The following is a 17,242-nucleotide window of genomic DNA, read 5'->3' as shown; positions in this document are numbered from 1 at the left end:
ATTTGTTCTCATGACCTCTAACAAAATAGAGCAAAACTAACAGGTCTAGAGGGTTGATTTAACCTTGCAAAAAATGTATATTTTTAAAACCATCATTCCTAAGAATATTCACTGTGTGTATGTCTGAAGAATGGCTGTTTAAGCAAGGAAAACCTTATAGATACAAACGGTACCTAATTTGCAAGTGAAAATATAATTGTTTATGCATATATGAGTTCATTCTCATTTAGGGGCAGTAGGTCTATTCATCCCCCCCCCCCACCACCACCACCAAAAAATATAGCTCCAGACATATAATCACTATGCAAATCTAGTCAGAATGTTTATACTGGGAACGAATGTAGCCAATTATAGAAAAATAGGTGGATCTGTTTTAAGCATTCATTAAATCTCTCAGGGCAAGGGGGTAAATTAAACTTTATAAGGCTGCTGTAAAAATAACTATTTTAGAATTTAAATATGCTTGTATAATTTAGTGGTTGTTACCAGATTGAATTTTAACACCGAAATTTAGTTTCAAAAAAATACTCCACATGAAGCCTTGCATCTAGGGACCTATGACTGTGCCCACCACACAGTATTTAAAAATTAGGGCCTCATCATGTCCTATTTCTTGTTGAATCAAGGGTGGCCTTTGAGTTTCCAAAAAGAATGCCATGGTTTGACCAATCTTGAATAAATATAGTGGTGGGTTAAAACCCCTGTAGGTGAACCCCTGTTAGCATCATCCACAGGGTAAAAAAGCATGGTCCCTCCCACCCATTAAATGATCTATATGATCACAGCCAAGAAGGTAGTTTTCTATAACGTATCTTCTCACTTTTAATGATGTGTTTTGGAAAAAGAATTAAAGTAGTAGAATATGAATGCTAAAATGTCATTTGAAAAGTTAAAGCGTCAATGAGGGTCAGATTTCCATGAAGAATGACTAGCACAGCTAGCTACCTGAAAAGTAGTAATCAAAACCAGGCTTATGAGAGAGGATGCAAAAGATACAACTGTGTGTCAGACACTGTGCTGGGTGGGTGCCTTAGTGGCAGAGTGGATGGTAGCTTTCAGCTGTGTGATCTGAAGAACCCCAGATTCCTCCTAGTCAAAAAACAACTGAATTACGCACACACTCTTTTGTTCCAATCACGTTTCATTAGTTTCATTACTTGGTGCTACATGTGGTCTCTGTATTTCTCTTTGAAAATGTGCATACCTGTAGAAAAGATGGCACCTTAGAGGAGGGTCACATTATGATCAGGCATATGAACATTTCCTCTGGGAGAGAAAGGTCTGTACATGTCAGGAGGGGGAAATGTGCCAGGAAATCAGCCAAATGGGGAGGGAGCCAACCAGACACAAGCTGGATTTCCCCTACTTTACAAAGTTGCTATGCAGTCAATTAGAGAGAGGCCCAACTCTGAATTACTACACTCAGGTGAAGAGTGGGAAAGGTGGAGAGTTTTTATGTATGTCCTTGTCCCAAAGTAGGCCTGGCATTTTTTTTCAAAGTAAGAGAGGCTTGCAGCTGGGCTGAGAAGTATTAAGGTGAAAAAAAGGTGAGCAGGTTAGAGAGGCCGGTGCAACAGGGCTTGTTAGGAGTAATCAAAGACCTACTTAGGGAAGCAGCAGGAAGCAAAGAGGTGGGATTTCCACCAGTTACAGGGGCCAGCTGGCGAGAGAGAAGTTGGCTTCATTCTGAAAAGGTTTAAAATCCAGTTTAAAACGCTGATCAGAAAAATCCCACAACAAGCAGTTTGATCTTTTTTTTCTCTTTCTCACATACAGGACAAAATGACTGTGACTAAATAGTTCAGCATTATTAGGGCACCAGTCAGTAGAGCATAGAACTCTTGACCTCAGGAGTTGTAAGTTCGAGTCCCACATTGGGTGTAGAGATTACTTCAAAATAAAATCAGAAACAATAGTTCATTATTTCTAAGGAGTTAATATGTAGACAGATAACTTTGATAAGTGCTTTTTGTTGTTTTGTCTCACCTCTTTTCTTTCTTCCTTTCTGCGTTTCATAACACACACCCCAGTCTCTACCATGAGATCAGTGGTTTGTATTTTCTTCCTCTTCTGCACAGATTGATCCCCCTGGGGAAGACAAGGACAATGTAGACTGACCAAATTGTTGTCAGGAGTTGTTGTTCTGGGCTGAATTTTCCTTTTTGAATGATTTCACACTAATCTATGTTACAGCGTTCTGTCACATTAATATGTTTACCTCTTTTGAAAACATATTTCCTCCAGAAACAGAGTAAACACTAAATAGTTGTCTAAAGAGAAGGGAAAACAGAACAGCCCTTATTGAAGATAAAAGTATGATTAAGATATTGAAAAAACAGGGGTACCTGGCTCAGTCGGTTAAGTGACCCACTCTTGATTTCGGCTCAGGCCATGATCTCAAAGTTCGTGAGTTTGAGCTCTGCATCAGGCTCTGCACTGTCAGTGCAGGGCCTGCTTGGGATTCTCTCTCTCCTCTCTCTCCCTCTGCCCCTATCTCTCTCTCTCTCAAAAATAAATATTTTTTTTAAAAGGAGATAAAGAAAATATTTTTTTAATGTACTGAAAAAACAATTTGTTAATGTTTATTTTTGAGAGAGAGAGAGAGCGTGTGAGTGGGGGAAGTGCAGAGAGAGAGAGAGAGACAGAATCTGAAGCAGGCTCCCCGCTCTGAGCTAAACAATTTAATGGGTGAAAATCATCAGGGACATCAAACAGGTTACTAGCAAAAGTACATCTTTATGCATAGTTAGCCTTGCTATTGGGGATCTCGTGTGGGATGGGCATGGTGGTGAAGTTGGGCAGGAATAGAAAGTTTTGAAAGAGAGACCTTACATGACCAGGTTTGTGACTTTAAAAACTAAGGTTTAGTTCACCTGAGAATAAACTGAAGGCAGAGAGGTTTAAGAATGTATTTTGATGATCCAGGTAAGAGATGACAGAGACCATGAAGAGGGAAGAGGAAGAGAAGGGCCAAGAGATATTTGGGGATCAGAATCGCCAGGATTTGGCTTCCTAGCCACTATGACAACATCCCTAGCACCTGTGTAAACTTGGCTATGCCTGATCTCCCACAGATTTCTAAACCAATCCTGTTGAACAAGACAGATGCATTCTAAGACCAGTGAATATTACTTAGTTTATGGTACCCAGTGGGTTAACCCTCCTGTCACCCCATGTTGCTAGCAGAAAAAGGAGAAACAGTTTGCCACTTATGATATATTAGAATTTGTTTGGACATGGTTCTTTACCTATATTAGAAGAGTACAATAATAGTTTGAGTCCTAGAATTAGACCTGCCCACTTGGCTGAAGCAGAAGTAGGGGAGAACATTTTGCCCACTGGGTTAAAACAACCGGTTCGAGTTCAGGCAAGATACCATAAAACAAGAAAATACTGAACAGAGACTAAATATACAAATTTCAGTCACCTGCGTGGCTCAGTCAGCTAAGCATCCAGCTCTTGATTTGGGCTCAGGTCATGTCACAGTTCATAAGTTCAAGTCCTACGTCAGGCTCTTCCTTCACAGCATGGAGCCTGCTTGGGATTCTGTCTAACCTCTCTCTCTGGCCTTCCCCCACTTATTCTCTGTCTCTCTCTCAAAATAAATAAAAATAAACTTTTTTTAAAAACTTAAAAAAAGACTATATGAATTATGAGAATTGAAATCTTCAAGGACTGAGAAAAGAAGATAGGGAAGCTTGAAGAAAGCAAGAGTTCAATTAAAGGAAATAGATCATATTGTCTGCTTTAGATTCGGAGCAGAGATAACTAAATATTAAACCACAAAATAATGACACTAGGGCTGCCCAAATGTTTACTATCTCAAGTCAGCAACTTGGAGAGCTGCTGATCCTACAGGTATAAATGTCATTTAGGCTTATGCATGAGAAGGAGGAAGATGCCAGGAACTTGATAACATCTACATGCTAAATTTCATCCTCATCAGTGGGTCTGATTACCCATTAATTCACTCATTAAACAAATACCTATTGACTGGTCACCCAAAGTGCCCGAACACTACTGGTTTTGTGATACAAGACTGAGAAAGAAATACTGCCTACCCTCACCAAGAGATAGGAGTTAGCAAGCACAGGGATAGACAGAGAGAATGGTTGGGTTCTAGCTTTAGCATAGAACTCAACAAGATCCCTTTCAGAGGAGAGGATAAGAGCAAGGCCTGCGCCCTAATCAAAGCCTACACCCTCAGTGTTATTCCTCAACAGGGACAGCATCCTTAGAGCTGCTTCAATTACAGATGTCTGGCACTTGAAGGCAGTCAGAATGATCTGGTAAACTGAAACCCTTGAGATTCTTGTCCGTCTCTGGCTCTGAGCTGGGTTATTTATATCCCTGGACTCAAGTCCAGATTCCCAGATGCAACGGAGACTGTGGACACGTATGATAGTATGTAGGACACAATTGCTATATTCACACTCACCGTTGAAAGCCATCTCCTGTACCACTCTTAGCTACTGAATAGTGCAAATAGAAAACACTGTGCAATGGGAAAATTGATAAATTACAATACTTGTTTGTAGAGAGTGGACTACATTCGAGGACTATGGAATAAAAATAAAACTTTTTATTTTGAAGAAAAGATGTACCTTACAAACAAGTCCCATTAGATTGCTGTTGTCATTTTTTTTACTTATATTTGGGTTGGAAGTAGAGGGAAGAGTGGATCCAGGATAATCTTCAGTCTCTTGCAGCTAGAGACCATGAGAAAAATACCCTTTTGAAGATCATTTGTTTCCCACGGTTGGCAGTAACAAGTGTTTATAAAGAGTATATATTTTTTAATAACTGGATACCTGGTACACATGGGCCAATAAGCTATTCTCTCACTATAATCTACCATCCTCAGATAATAACAAGTATTGATGAGGATGTGGAGAATTGGAACCCTCACACATTGCTAGTAGGGGTGTACAATGATGCAATCTCTTTGGACAGCACTTTGGCAATTCCTATAACGGTTACACAGAGAGTTACCATATGACCAAGCTGTTCTACACGTAGGTATATACCAAGAGGAATGAAAACATGTTCAAGCAAAATGTCCATAGTAGCATTATTTCCAATAGCCAAAAAGTGCAAATAGCCCACAGGTCCATCAGCTAATGAATGGATAAACATAGTGTGGTATATTCATACAATAGAATATTATTTGGCAAGAAAAAATGAATGTGGGGTGCCTGGGTGGCTCAGTCAGTTGGACGTCCAACTTCGGCTCAGGTCATCATCTCACAGTTCATGGGTTCAAGCCCCTCATTGGGCTCTGTGCTGACAGCTTGGACCCTCGATCCTGCTTCAGATTCTGTCTCCCTTTCTCTCTGCCCCTCCCTAGCTTGCACTCTGTCTCTCTCCCTCTCTCTCAAAAATAAATAAACGTTAAATTAAAACAAAATGAATGAGGTCTGATTTGATGCATGCTATCACATGGATAAAACCTTGAAAATACTATGTTTTGTGAAAGAAGCCAATCTCAAAAGACCCTATGTGTGTGATTCCATTTATATGAAATGTCCAGAACAAATATATACAGATAGAAAGTAGATTACTGGATACCACAGGCTGGAAAATTTGGGAGGATGAGTGACTGCCACGGGGTCCCGGGTTTCTTTTGGGGTGATGAGAATGTTCTAAAATGGATTATGGTAATAGTTGCGTAACTGTGAATGTACTAAAAACCATGGAAGTGTACACTTTAATTGGGTAAATTGTATGAATTGTATCTCGTTGAAGCTGCTTTAAAAAAAAAAAACCCAATTTCAACATCTTGGCATCTTTGACTCCTGCTTGCTTCAGCAACAGCCCTTTGCAGCGGTCTTTTGGGGAAAGCAATGTGTGAATTTTTGGTGTCTTAAGCAAGTCCTCTACTGTAAGGCTCTTTTCCTAGAGTTCATTAGGAATTATTGCTTAACTAAGCCTGGCATTGTAATCCAATAGCTTCTCAGTAGGAATGCACCATCTGTGCTGTTCTTTAGATGAGTCTATTCTAACAGAACACTTTATATTTCAGAACACATTGATTTAATGTACATAGCACTAGTGTTAGACTTATAGGATGAGCTTTTAAATTTTTAAAAATATTTTATCAACCGTGTACTTTAGATCAGAGCCAGTGTATTTTGTGTTTATTGAGCAGTCTCAGTTCAGTGGGCGTTAATATGGAATGGTTTTAATTTTCTCCCGTCACTGCCTTAGGCCTTATTTTGTTGATCTTGCTTTTCTATTCCTTAATAATATTTAGCAGATCTCATACCATCCAGGTCACTTTCAGTTAGCCAGTCTGGTCCATTTTTAAACTCCCACCTCATACCTGATTTAAATCTAATTTCTTCCTCCACTCCCATCAGGGTGGATGGAACATGGTCTGCCTCTAGATACCACCTTCTCCTCCCTCTTCAAGGCCTAACTCCTAAGCATATGGAGGCTAGGTAATGAATGAAGACAGTGTCCCTTTACCTAATTTCCTGTGGTTATTATCTTCACTGCTTCTTGGCAAGCACCATCTTGCCATCCATGCCTTCTAGGTGACAGGTGACAGGTGTCAAAATGCTGCCTCTCATGGGTAGTTGGGAGAGCTCACTGCCCGATTCCCTGATGTGGAAGACCCAGCCCTGGCTCAGCCTCTTAATAACCCCTTCTCCTGTGGTGTCCTGGTAAATATTTAACAACGGGCTAGGGGTGGGAGTGGGGTGGTGTACATAAGTTTATTACATATTTTACTGATGTAAAGAATGTGTAGTACACAACTTACAAGTAATGAAATATACAATACTCATTAATGTAAATGCCATGTAGTCAGTAGACTCTCCCAGCAGTGAGTCAGTGATTTTTTTCCATCCTGTGGTCGCAGCTGACAAATGAGTGGAATTCTAACATGAACGGATGATATTTTCATTTAAGAACTAAGACAAAGTGGGATGCCTAGGTGGCTCAGTCGGTTAGGCATCCGACTTCAGCTCAGGTTATGATCTCATGGTTCGTGGGTTCGAGCCCTGCGTCGGGCTCTGTGCTGACAGCTCAGAGCCTGGAGCCTGTTTTGGATTCTGGGTCTCCCTCCATCTCTGTTCCTCCCCTACTCACGCTCTATCTCTCTCAAAAATAAATAAACATTAAAAACAATTTTAAAAAAACTAAGACCAAAGTGAAATAAAGAAGGATTTTGGAATTTCACTTATTAGTGTCATGAGCAACTCCTTTGCTGAATTGAGATAATAGGTTCAACACTGGAAGAATATACCCTCCAGTTTTTATGCTTTTGACAATGTAAGGACTCTAGACATACTACACTTTTAGGTTTAATCTGTATTATTTGCATTTTTTCCATCGCTTTCTCAGCTCCAGACAATCAATAAAACAATAAACCAAGTCCTAATTTGTAGCATTTGCCAATTCAGGCTACATGCATGACCTTATTGGATGCATAATTAGGGCAAGATGCATGGCAGCACATTGTTTTTTTCCACCATACAGATGGAGTAGTCATAAAAAAATTTATGAGAATAGTAATCATAGCAGTAAAATAATTAAGAAATGATGAGTTTTAAGGATTCCCCTTGTTTGTAAATAATGTAATTGTAATGTTAATTTTTAATAATGGTGTTGTTTAAATTCCTAAAAATTTAAAAATTGGCTGGCAAGCTGGTTCCAGAATACCACTGCCCCTCTCATAGCATTCTCCTAAGAGCCTCTTAGCTACTATGGTCCCCTCTTTTGGGGAGCTGCCTTCTTGATAGGACACTCATGAGCTAGCAGAGACAGTATAGACCATTTCCTTGGTGCTCCCTCTCGCCACTCAGTCAAGGGGCAAATCTCGGGCCGGGGATCACACTCCAGTCTGCTTCTTACAGGCACCCCAGTCTTTACTGTTGGGTCTCTTGGTACCCTCTTCACCTGCCTTTGAGAGGGAAAAGTCATCCTCTCCCCATTTTTGTGGTGGGAGAAGGGAGACAGGGAAGTTCCACACTCCCAAGATAATAGCTCCATACTCCCACAAAACTTCTTTCTCTCCTTTCCCATATTTTATGATGGGCCTGGGGCTGTCCAAGCCAGCTCATCTTCTCTTAATAAGTCTTATGGAAGGTACTCATGGTCTCTTTAGAATTTGGGATACTCAGCACCTTTTACCATCACTGGTTATTAATTCGGAAGTAACAGCGTATCTTGCCAGACTTGTGTACAGTTCTATTTAGCATTCTCAAATTTAAATCTAGTTTATGTTATGGATAATATTCACCATTTGGTTTAAATCAAATGTATCTTCTCAGGGCATTTAACAATCTTTCTGGTTTGGGCTAGGCCTATAATTAGTAGTCTTGTTTCCCCACATTCCAAAATACAAAAACTTTAACTCTGTCCTACTCACTTGATTTAATTAGCAGATCCAGAGGAATATCTCAGATATTCCTAAATCTTGATAACATTCTTCAAAAGAAACAGAAGATTCCTATACCCATGGGTGAAATTGCTTTAAATGCTCCGAGTCTTAACCTCATCAAGATTAGGGTTCTTTAAGTAAAATTTTAGTGAAGAAAAAAAATGGGCAAGGGTAAGAACTTACCCTACCAGATATCAAAACACACTATAAAACTATAGTGAGAAAAGCAGGATGAACAAATAAAAGACAAATTAATCTATTGAAAGAACATCAAGTACAGAATCAAATCCAGATATGTATAGGAATCTTAGGAATGATAAAGCTAGCATTGCACGTAGAAGTTACTATATGTAAATAGAGGGGGATATTTCTAAAATACTGGAGTGAACGAAGGGGGCCTTTATAAATAAGCATGACATGAAACTGGAAAATATTAAGGAAAAATAGACTTATTAAAAAATTTAAACTTATGTATGGCACAGGGCATCATAAATTAGGTGAAATGGCAAATGATACACTGAGAGAAAATATTTTCTCCACACATAATAGATAAATAGTGTTATTGTTAGAGGTGCACTGAATTTATTTTGGCTGAATACTGAAAAGCCAGTGTTAAAATCAATGAACAGCCTAAGGCAAGGCTGAATATTCCCATCATAAAATGATCCTCTGAGATACAGCAGTAAATATGAAATTTTAAGAATTTAAGTAATATTATAATTTCATTATTAAAAATTCAGTATGTTTTTAAAGTTTGTCATTATGATGTACCAATGTAATTCCTCAGCACTGCCAGCTACTAGATGGCTCCTGTGCATATTTGCAATACTTAAATAGATGTTTTCATTTAATGAAAAGCATGATTTGGGAGGAGAGGTTATTTATGCCAGTGTAGGTTACTGGTAATGAAGATTTTGCTCTGAGGTCGGTAGCTTCCTTTTCCTCTAATAGTTACAGAAAGGTAGACTTGCCTTCTCAACTCCCAGACCCTGAGGATTTGGCTGATGGTGGGGGCACAGGGTCTTTGAAGTGCTCCCATGAGCGGAAGCTCTGTGCAGTGCTGAAAGAAATCACTTTCTGAATATCGACGAAGCAAACATAAGGTTTTTTCCCCTCACATTTTAATTTCTCATATTTTTACATGCTTGCTGCTTCCCACAGTCACTGGATGTGCTGCCTTCCCTGCCAGCAGCCGTTGGTCTTTCCCAAGTCCTTTCCTGTCAGTGCCGGTGTTTAACAGCAGACAGTATTACAAACCGTTTTGTTCCAGCAGCCTCTTCACATGTGGTAGCTGCTCTTCTATCTCACTTGGAACATTTGTTTGAATACCTGAGGAGGCAGGTCCAAATTATTCCCCTGCGTGTCACAGTGTTTGTCTCTGGCTGAAAGAGATTTTCCGTCCAAAGTGACACTCGTATCGCTTACCGATACTTTTAAAGCCACTGTTCACATAGTAGCATTGAGTACGAATGATGGTATTGTGCTTATTAAAGGTGATGGCAACTTACATGATCTGGGAGCTCCACAAGTTCGGTAAAGCCAGAAATGGCGTCAAAGGAGGCATCTGTCTGTTCGGTCTTCCAAACACTAATGCAGATTTTGGCTAAATACTGAGGCCCAAGCTAAACTTCAGTGCATGCCTGATATTTGTAATACATAAAGTGCTCCTTCGTGTTGGTAAGAAAAAATGGACAAAGGCAAACAACTCACAGAGAAAGAAATATAAATAGTGAACAAAACTGAGCAAATGTGAAACCTCACGCATCAAGTTAAAGGCAGTTACAACAATAACAGGCTTTGTTAGCTGAACAAAAAAAATTACAAAGATAGGTAATGCGGTGTTGCTGAGAATGCCTAGAAACAAGGTAAATTCCTTGTAGTGAAGGCAGTTCTCAGCAGTATTCCCCAAAAGTTTGAGATGTGTACTGTCTTGTCCAGCACTGTTACTTAACAGGAATCTACCCTCCAGAAGTACTTCCAGCCATGTGCTCAGAGATTTATACAAAACTGTAATGCTAGTTGTTATAACAAAACATGAGATCAAATGTAAGTGTGCATCTGTAGAGGAACGGAGAACTGAATGCTGAAGAACCATGAAGGAATGCCCTACAATGATTAGAACTAATGAGCTAGGTGTATTCGTACTGCCATATAAATGCAAGCACGGTGTATTGTTACAGAGGAAAATGCAAGTTGCAGAATGTTTTTATGTGATTCCCATTTGATGTAAACATAAATTTAAAAAAGTATGGAGGGATGAGTTTCGAACCGTTAACAGTGGTTACCTTGAGATGAAAGGAGTATAGGGATGGAGGAAATAGAGGGAAGAAGGTACTGTTTTTGATATCATACGTACTTCTTTGTTACTTGAGTTTATTATAATGAGAATCTATTACTTATTCATTTTATATAAGACTTAAATAAAACTAGGTTAGACCGAACCACAGGAGAAAGATTCCATGAAAGACACAAAAATGAGCTACTTGACATCATTTCAAGGCAGACATACAGAAAGCCTCCAGTGACTTGATGGGAGCTAAAAGAATCATGTTATCACAGGTATTATGAAACGGCTGGCAAGGCAGTCGTTTATAACCTTGAAGAATCGAAGAAATGGCAAAGTGCAGAGCACAGATTTCAATAATAAAATAATTAAGTTTAAAAAAAACAGAAAAGTGCAAGAAAGCTGTCACAGTCACCATCAGGTCCCCTTCTCTGACTTGCCGATAATTCACATCTAGAGAAGAAACGTCTGTGATGAACCAACTTATAATGGTACTACCACACAGGGATACCTGCCATATGGAGTGATATGGTTGCTATTTTGTGTGTGCTTCTCACTTATTGTCTCTTGTGTTTCCATCCATACTTATATTCACTCAGTAAACAGACTTAGCAAGAGGGAAGCGGAGTGACAGGCAGAGCCCCATGAGGCAGGATTTTGTTTAGCTCTAGTTCTCCAGTACCCAGTACAGAGTAGGGACTCAATAAATATTTGTCGAATGAATGCATAGGTTCTAGTCCAGGGGGGAATACAGATTAGTAAACAGCCAACGAAAAGACAGTATTCTCCGTACAGTAATAGGGATGGGAACACTCAAAACAGAAATGGGACGCCTAAGACTGCAAGAAAGCTCCTAGAAGACATCCCCAAGGATGCTATGCTTGAGCTAAATGTTGAGAATGAATAGAAGCTTTCCAGGCAAAAGAGATGGCAGAAGCAAAAGTTCAGACTTACGGAAGAGCAGGGCTTATTGAAGAAGCTGCAAGCTGTTTTTTCTGGCTTCAAGCATGAGCAGAGGAGGCTAGAAAGACTAGTTCTAGATCAAAGATCTTGGGAGCCCTACTAAGGACTTTTAGATTTTATCTGAAGAGAATGTCTTCACGAAGACAATCAGATTTAGATTTTAAAATTTATTTTTATTTTATTTTGAGAGAAAGAGAGAGAGTGGGGGGGGAGGGGCATAGAGGGAGAGAGAGAATTCCAAGCAGGCTCCACACTCAGCACAGAGCCCAACGCGGGACTTGATCCCACAACCATGAGATCATGACCTGAGCAGAAATCAAGAGTCCAATGCTTAACCAACTGAGCCGCGCAGGCACCCCAGCAGATTTGTATTTTAAAAGATGCACAAGAACACTTAGTTGCCAGTCTTTATTTTGAAAGTAATAGCAATTTTGTATGTGCATTACAAGAATTAATTCATTTAATTCTTATAACAATCTATGGAGTCATTACTGTTATCGTCTCCATTTTGTAGTTGAGGAAACTGAGGCACAGAGACGTTAAGTAATTCGCCCAAGGTGACTCGGTTATTGGTGGAACTGATATATAAACTCAAGCAGTCTATATCCAAAGCCCATGCCCTTTTCCTGTATTCTGTACTACTTTTGTTTGTGTTTTTTAAGAACATACTTGTTTTCTTAAGAAAAGGGAATCAAAATTTTTTTCCATGTAATTTTTCCCGTATCGCCTACCAACCAAGATAGAATGTTCTTTGACCTTGCAAATAGAATCATTCAGCAGTTTAGTAGTCTGCCTGTCTTTTCCAGTCCCCTCTTACCATACAGCTGCTTCTTTATCTCCTTTAGTCTTGCTTCTTGTCTCCCTCCCCTCCCTTTCTGGATAAGCTTTAACCCATTTGGCTTCCAGGGTACCCAGTGTAGCCCCAGCCAAGAGAGAGAGGCCAGCTGGGCGATGAAGTTGCAGGAGGAGTTGTCTGAGGCTTCACCTTCCAGAATCAAAGGTGCACAGACCACAGATCTCAAAAAAAATGGGAGAGGGGGCAGAGTACTCAATATGATCACCTTTCACTCACTTGTAAATAATCATGATGGCTGTTCAGTCAACAAGCATTTAGTGAATAGCTTCTCTTTGCTCCTGAAACTGTGTTGGGAGGCAGAGGTGAGGCCAGGAGGTAGAGCTGGGAGAAGAGGAAGTTGTACTGCCCCTTGCCAATCAGTGGTCTTTCAGTCTTGCGCTTTCATTCAGGCTAGTATTTCGTAGCTAGTATTGTGTCAGAAAAAGTGATGACATTTTTATTAAGCAGACGAGATGATGTGGTTTAGAGGTCTAGTTAATGAAGAGCATTATAAACCAACTCTCACCCCCATTATTTTCCATTGACCCCACCCTGTAAATCCTGTTCCTCAGCCTCAGGGAACCTCTAATAGATGCATCAATGGTATTTGGGAGAATTAAGTGCTTAAGATCATCCAGCCCTGTGCTGTAAGCATAAACATGCTCCTCTTCTCAAAAATTCAAATTTTTGCTGTGAACAAGGCAAAAAGTGTAGAAGACTTAAAATTTAATTTACTTATCCACTGATAAATTTTGTGGATCTTCTTTAGTAAGAGGAGGAAGACCAATAGAGGATAATAATCAAAGACGGATGAAGATTTGGGAAAGTAGTAACAATGTAGAAACCTAAAGTGATGGGAATTTTTTCTTCTTTTTTAGAAAGAAATTGTTAGAGAAACAAGTAATGCATGTTTGGAAACTGTTATTACGTCCCTGACATATCTGTATCCATGAAATATGAAACCTTTGTAAGGAGATTTGTTTTTACTTAGGATCGTAATTATAAATACACTACAAAGAGTGGGTCTCATTCCATTAAATTCTCTGTGATAGTAATTTGCTGCTTATACATTGCATAGTTTTGACTCACTAACCTACAATCTTAATTTTCTTCTATTCATCAAAAACATTTTAACATTGAGAACTACGTGGTTAACAACACTCGATGTTTAAATTCCCTCATTTTATACCTTTATGTTATTCCTTCATTTGTACATTAAACAAATTTCAGATTTGCATAAATTTGTGAAAGTGTATGCACAGTAATGTTCCTCACAGCATTGTTTATAAAAGCAAAAATTGAAAAGAGCCCAAATGTCTCTAGACCAGAAGTTGGTTATTCAGGTAAATGTTAAAAATGATGAAATCAATTTGTGATTATTGACATAACTTATTTACCATATCATGATGTTTTAAGATGATAAAAGCAGTCTCTACATTAATCTTTTTTTAATTGTGTGTGTAGAGAAGAAGTTCCGGAAGATCTATGAATGTTAACAATACTTCTTTCTGAGTAAATTTGGAGATGGTCTTCACTTACAACTTTGTCTTATATGTATTGTTGGAGGTGGTTTTTATTATTAATTATTGCTTTTACAGCTAGCATGTATAATTTTACAGGTGGAAAGAAATAGTCTTTTTAAAATCAGATTTGAAAAGGTAAAAGGATCTCTGAAAGAAATGTAATGTTAAATTGTTTAAGCATACAAAGAAATTTTGCACAATGCATGTTAATTTTATCAGTTCTCCGCCTTGTGAGATTTTCCATTCTTCCCCTACTAAAATAGTATTAACACTTGATATAAAACCTTTCCCTCCCACAGCTTCCTGTTCCCTATCCTTCATCTGTCCCCTTCTTCTTCCTTTGAGCTGCAATGACAGACCTATCTTGTTCCCGTATGCCCACACTGTGAGGATATGATTTGAGGCAGAACATTAACATCACTGGTCATTCTGACATTAAACCTGTCCTTTACCGTGACCATTGAGTTAGGGAGCACAGATGGGTCTTTAGTGCATTTCACTAATGGACATTCTGTTCAGTTAAACACCTGTCTTCAGTGACGTAGATCTCAGCTCTTAAGAATACCTATGTTTTCACTAAGGTTTTGCATTCCAGACTGAGAAATTGGAGCAAGATGATTTTTTTGTGACTCAGACCTCTCTTCGTCCCTTTAGACTCTAAAGTCATTACTTAATCTGAACTGTAAGACTGCATTTTTTTTTTACAGTATCTTAGCCAGTTTCCAAGCATTTGGTATTCCTAGTTTTCATCTTCTTGAACCTGGTTGGTTTAGGCAATGGTTTCAGTTATAGGATTTGGGCAAGTGAAGAGAGGCAGAAGTTCTGAACAGACCCAAATAGTGGGTAGTCTATTAAGTTGTTTGTGATATAAGTGAGCATAAGACACTGGCCTCTGCCTAGAATAATCATAACAAGCTGAACACAAATCCAAGAAAACATAAGCAAGGTTGTAAGCAGTGTCTTGTCAAGAAGGCTTTCAAAAGCTTCAGCAGCAGCACCCTCACCAGATCATTAAAAGGCGGTGTTTCTCTTGGACCTCTAATATTAAGAAGCTATAACCATGAATGTCTTGCTAGGCTAGAATTTCAGAATCTTCCCCATTTATCAGTTGTATTAGAGCATGGGCACACTTCCTTACTCTTTTCTTGTCTTTAACATAGTGTTTGCTAATTTTTCCCCTTTTCCCTTTTGGTTCTTTCTTATCCACTTGCTCTAATACACCCAGATTCTCAACACCAAAAATAGAGGAAATAAAAATCAGACGAGAATGGAGGAAAAGGGGGTGCGTTCTGGGGTCCCCAGACACCTAAATTACTTTTTCTTAATTGCTCTGATTTTGGGGGGTCCTGTCTGGGTGGAGAGCAGGCTCCCGAGCAGTGTGTAGTGAAGTGTGGGGGCTCCAGGCTCAGAGCCTGGCACCTCCACTTACTCTGTCTGGAGCAAGCGACTTACCCTCCTGTGTTTCACTTTCCTGGTGTGTCAGCTCCTCCGAGTTTTATGGAATTAGTATGTTTGTGTTAGGACGTGGTGTATCTGAGTATTAGCTATTATTTAATATCTACCAGTATTTTTGTAATAAAGAGCTATATGGATTTTGACATTCCCCAGTTTGGAGGGAGAGGTAGTCCATCTTCCCCTGTGTCAGTGGGTCTCACTCGGGGCTGCTGCTTGATTGTGTTTGGCTGAGGCTCTTGAAGGCTCCCTCAATGCAGGCCACCAGGGGGGCTAAGCCTCCGGGTGGAGGACTTAGCCAGGCCATCGCAACCACTTCCCGAAGAGTTCTCAGTGAAGAGTCTATCTGAAAACGAGGGGAGGAGGATGGGAGACGTGCGGTGGGCACAGGGAGAGAGAATGAGACCTGTCAGGAAACATGACAGGAGCCATCAGTAAAGGCACAAGCAGACGACTCTTTGGGCAACTGGTGTGAGATGTGATCTATCACTGGCAGGGCATTTACAGGTCTTGCTAAAGCAACGTGGTTCCAGGGTAGAGAGCCACTTTCCACCACCTCCCCGTCTGCTCCTTGAACGAGGCCTAGCTTTCCAGACACTCCTTTTCCCCAGCTCTGAAAGAGGAGGTGCTGCTGCTGTTTACTGACTCCCGGCTCTGCTTCCCTTCCAGCTGACCCTCTGGTGGGCAGCATCGCCACACAGTACATGACCAACAGAGCAGAGCACGACCGGATGGCCAGACAGTGGACCAAGCGGTATGCCACATAGGGGCCTGCTGGCTGCTGCCCCCGCCGGACCTGTGCAAGCACATTCACCAAGTGCATCAATAGCCCTACCCACCCCTCCGGACCTCGGTTCTGATCTTCTTATTTTTATTACATTTTGAACCTTTTTCTGATGGTGTGTCATCCATCCCCCGTCCCTTGTCCCTTCCTCCTCTTCCTCCTCTTCCTCCTCTTCCTCCTCTTCCCTCTCTCTTCCCTCCACCCCTGCCTTCTCAATTTATTCCCTTTTTTTGATTTCTATTAACTTGAAAGATTTGGGGTTTTTTTTTCCCACCTCAACACGGATGGGAACTTTTGTTTTCAGTGCAAACAATGTCGGATCTGTAATAGTAAGAGCTTTCTTACAAAGCTTCGTATTACTGTGTGGTTTTGTTTTTTGTTGGTGTTTGTTTTATTTTGGTTTTTTTTCCTTTTATGTGATCTTTGGGAAAACACGAATTCAGAATTATATCTCATTTCTACTTAAATGTAGTGCTTAGGATTAATTTTTTGTACTGAAGTCTTTATTGGTGGGTGCATGCTACTGGGAACAAGTTTTTTGTACAAAAGCTTCAATCAGAATCACTGTGCATTACTGAGACTCTGTTTATCACTAGCCTTCTGTCTCCCACACAGAAGACTGTTGGATTGAACAAAATAATATGTATTTTGATTTACTTAAAGTGCTTGTAAATTTCTTAGGGACCTGCCACTTTTGACTGTGGATCAGTTGATGTACACTTGTATTATTAAAGCACTCAATAAATCACTGTGGCTGATAAATGCACTTCTGGTAACCCAGCGTTTGCTTTGTATCCTGGTGACCAGCATAGCCCTACGTGCAGCGAGGCTTGTCTAATTCAATTACAGATTCAAGTGTATTTTTCATCTCAGACCTCTAATATTTCTTTGTAGCTAAGTTGCTTACCATGTGGAATTTCTCCAGCTGTCAATAACCTGATGATTTTATGGTTGTTTCAGGTCACTGTCACTTTACATATTGGCCACACATTACTTTGTCATAGACCTCCTTTCT

The 17,242-nt window shown here is 39.9% G+C and overlaps 1 protein-coding gene across 3 annotated transcripts in view; it reads left to right on the top strand.

The window, feature by feature from the left end:
* The window catches only part of UBE2E2 (ubiquitin conjugating enzyme E2 E2), a 380,850-nt gene extending 363,861 nt beyond the window's left edge, over nt 1-16,989 (top strand). For all 3 annotated transcript variants that reach the window (XM_047874547.1, XM_047874545.1, XM_047874546.1), the window contains one exon: nt 16,113-16,989. In XM_047874547.1, coding sequence (XP_047730503.1) covers nt 16,113-16,116 — 4 coding nt within the window. In that variant the 3' untranslated portion in view covers nt 16,117-16,989. The remainder of the gene's footprint in view (nt 1-16,112) is intronic.
* Nucleotides 16,990-17,242: the final 253 nt, after the last annotated feature.

The sequence above is a fragment of the Prionailurus viverrinus genome, chromosome C2 (genome assembly GCF_022837055.1).
Source record: "Prionailurus viverrinus isolate Anna chromosome C2, UM_Priviv_1.0, whole genome shotgun sequence".
In the NCBI taxonomy this organism is placed as follows: Eukaryota; Metazoa; Chordata; class Mammalia; order Carnivora; family Felidae; genus Prionailurus; species Prionailurus viverrinus.
The sequence above is the reverse complement of the archived record's forward strand: the minus strand, read 5'-3'. Positions and strand labels throughout refer to the sequence as shown.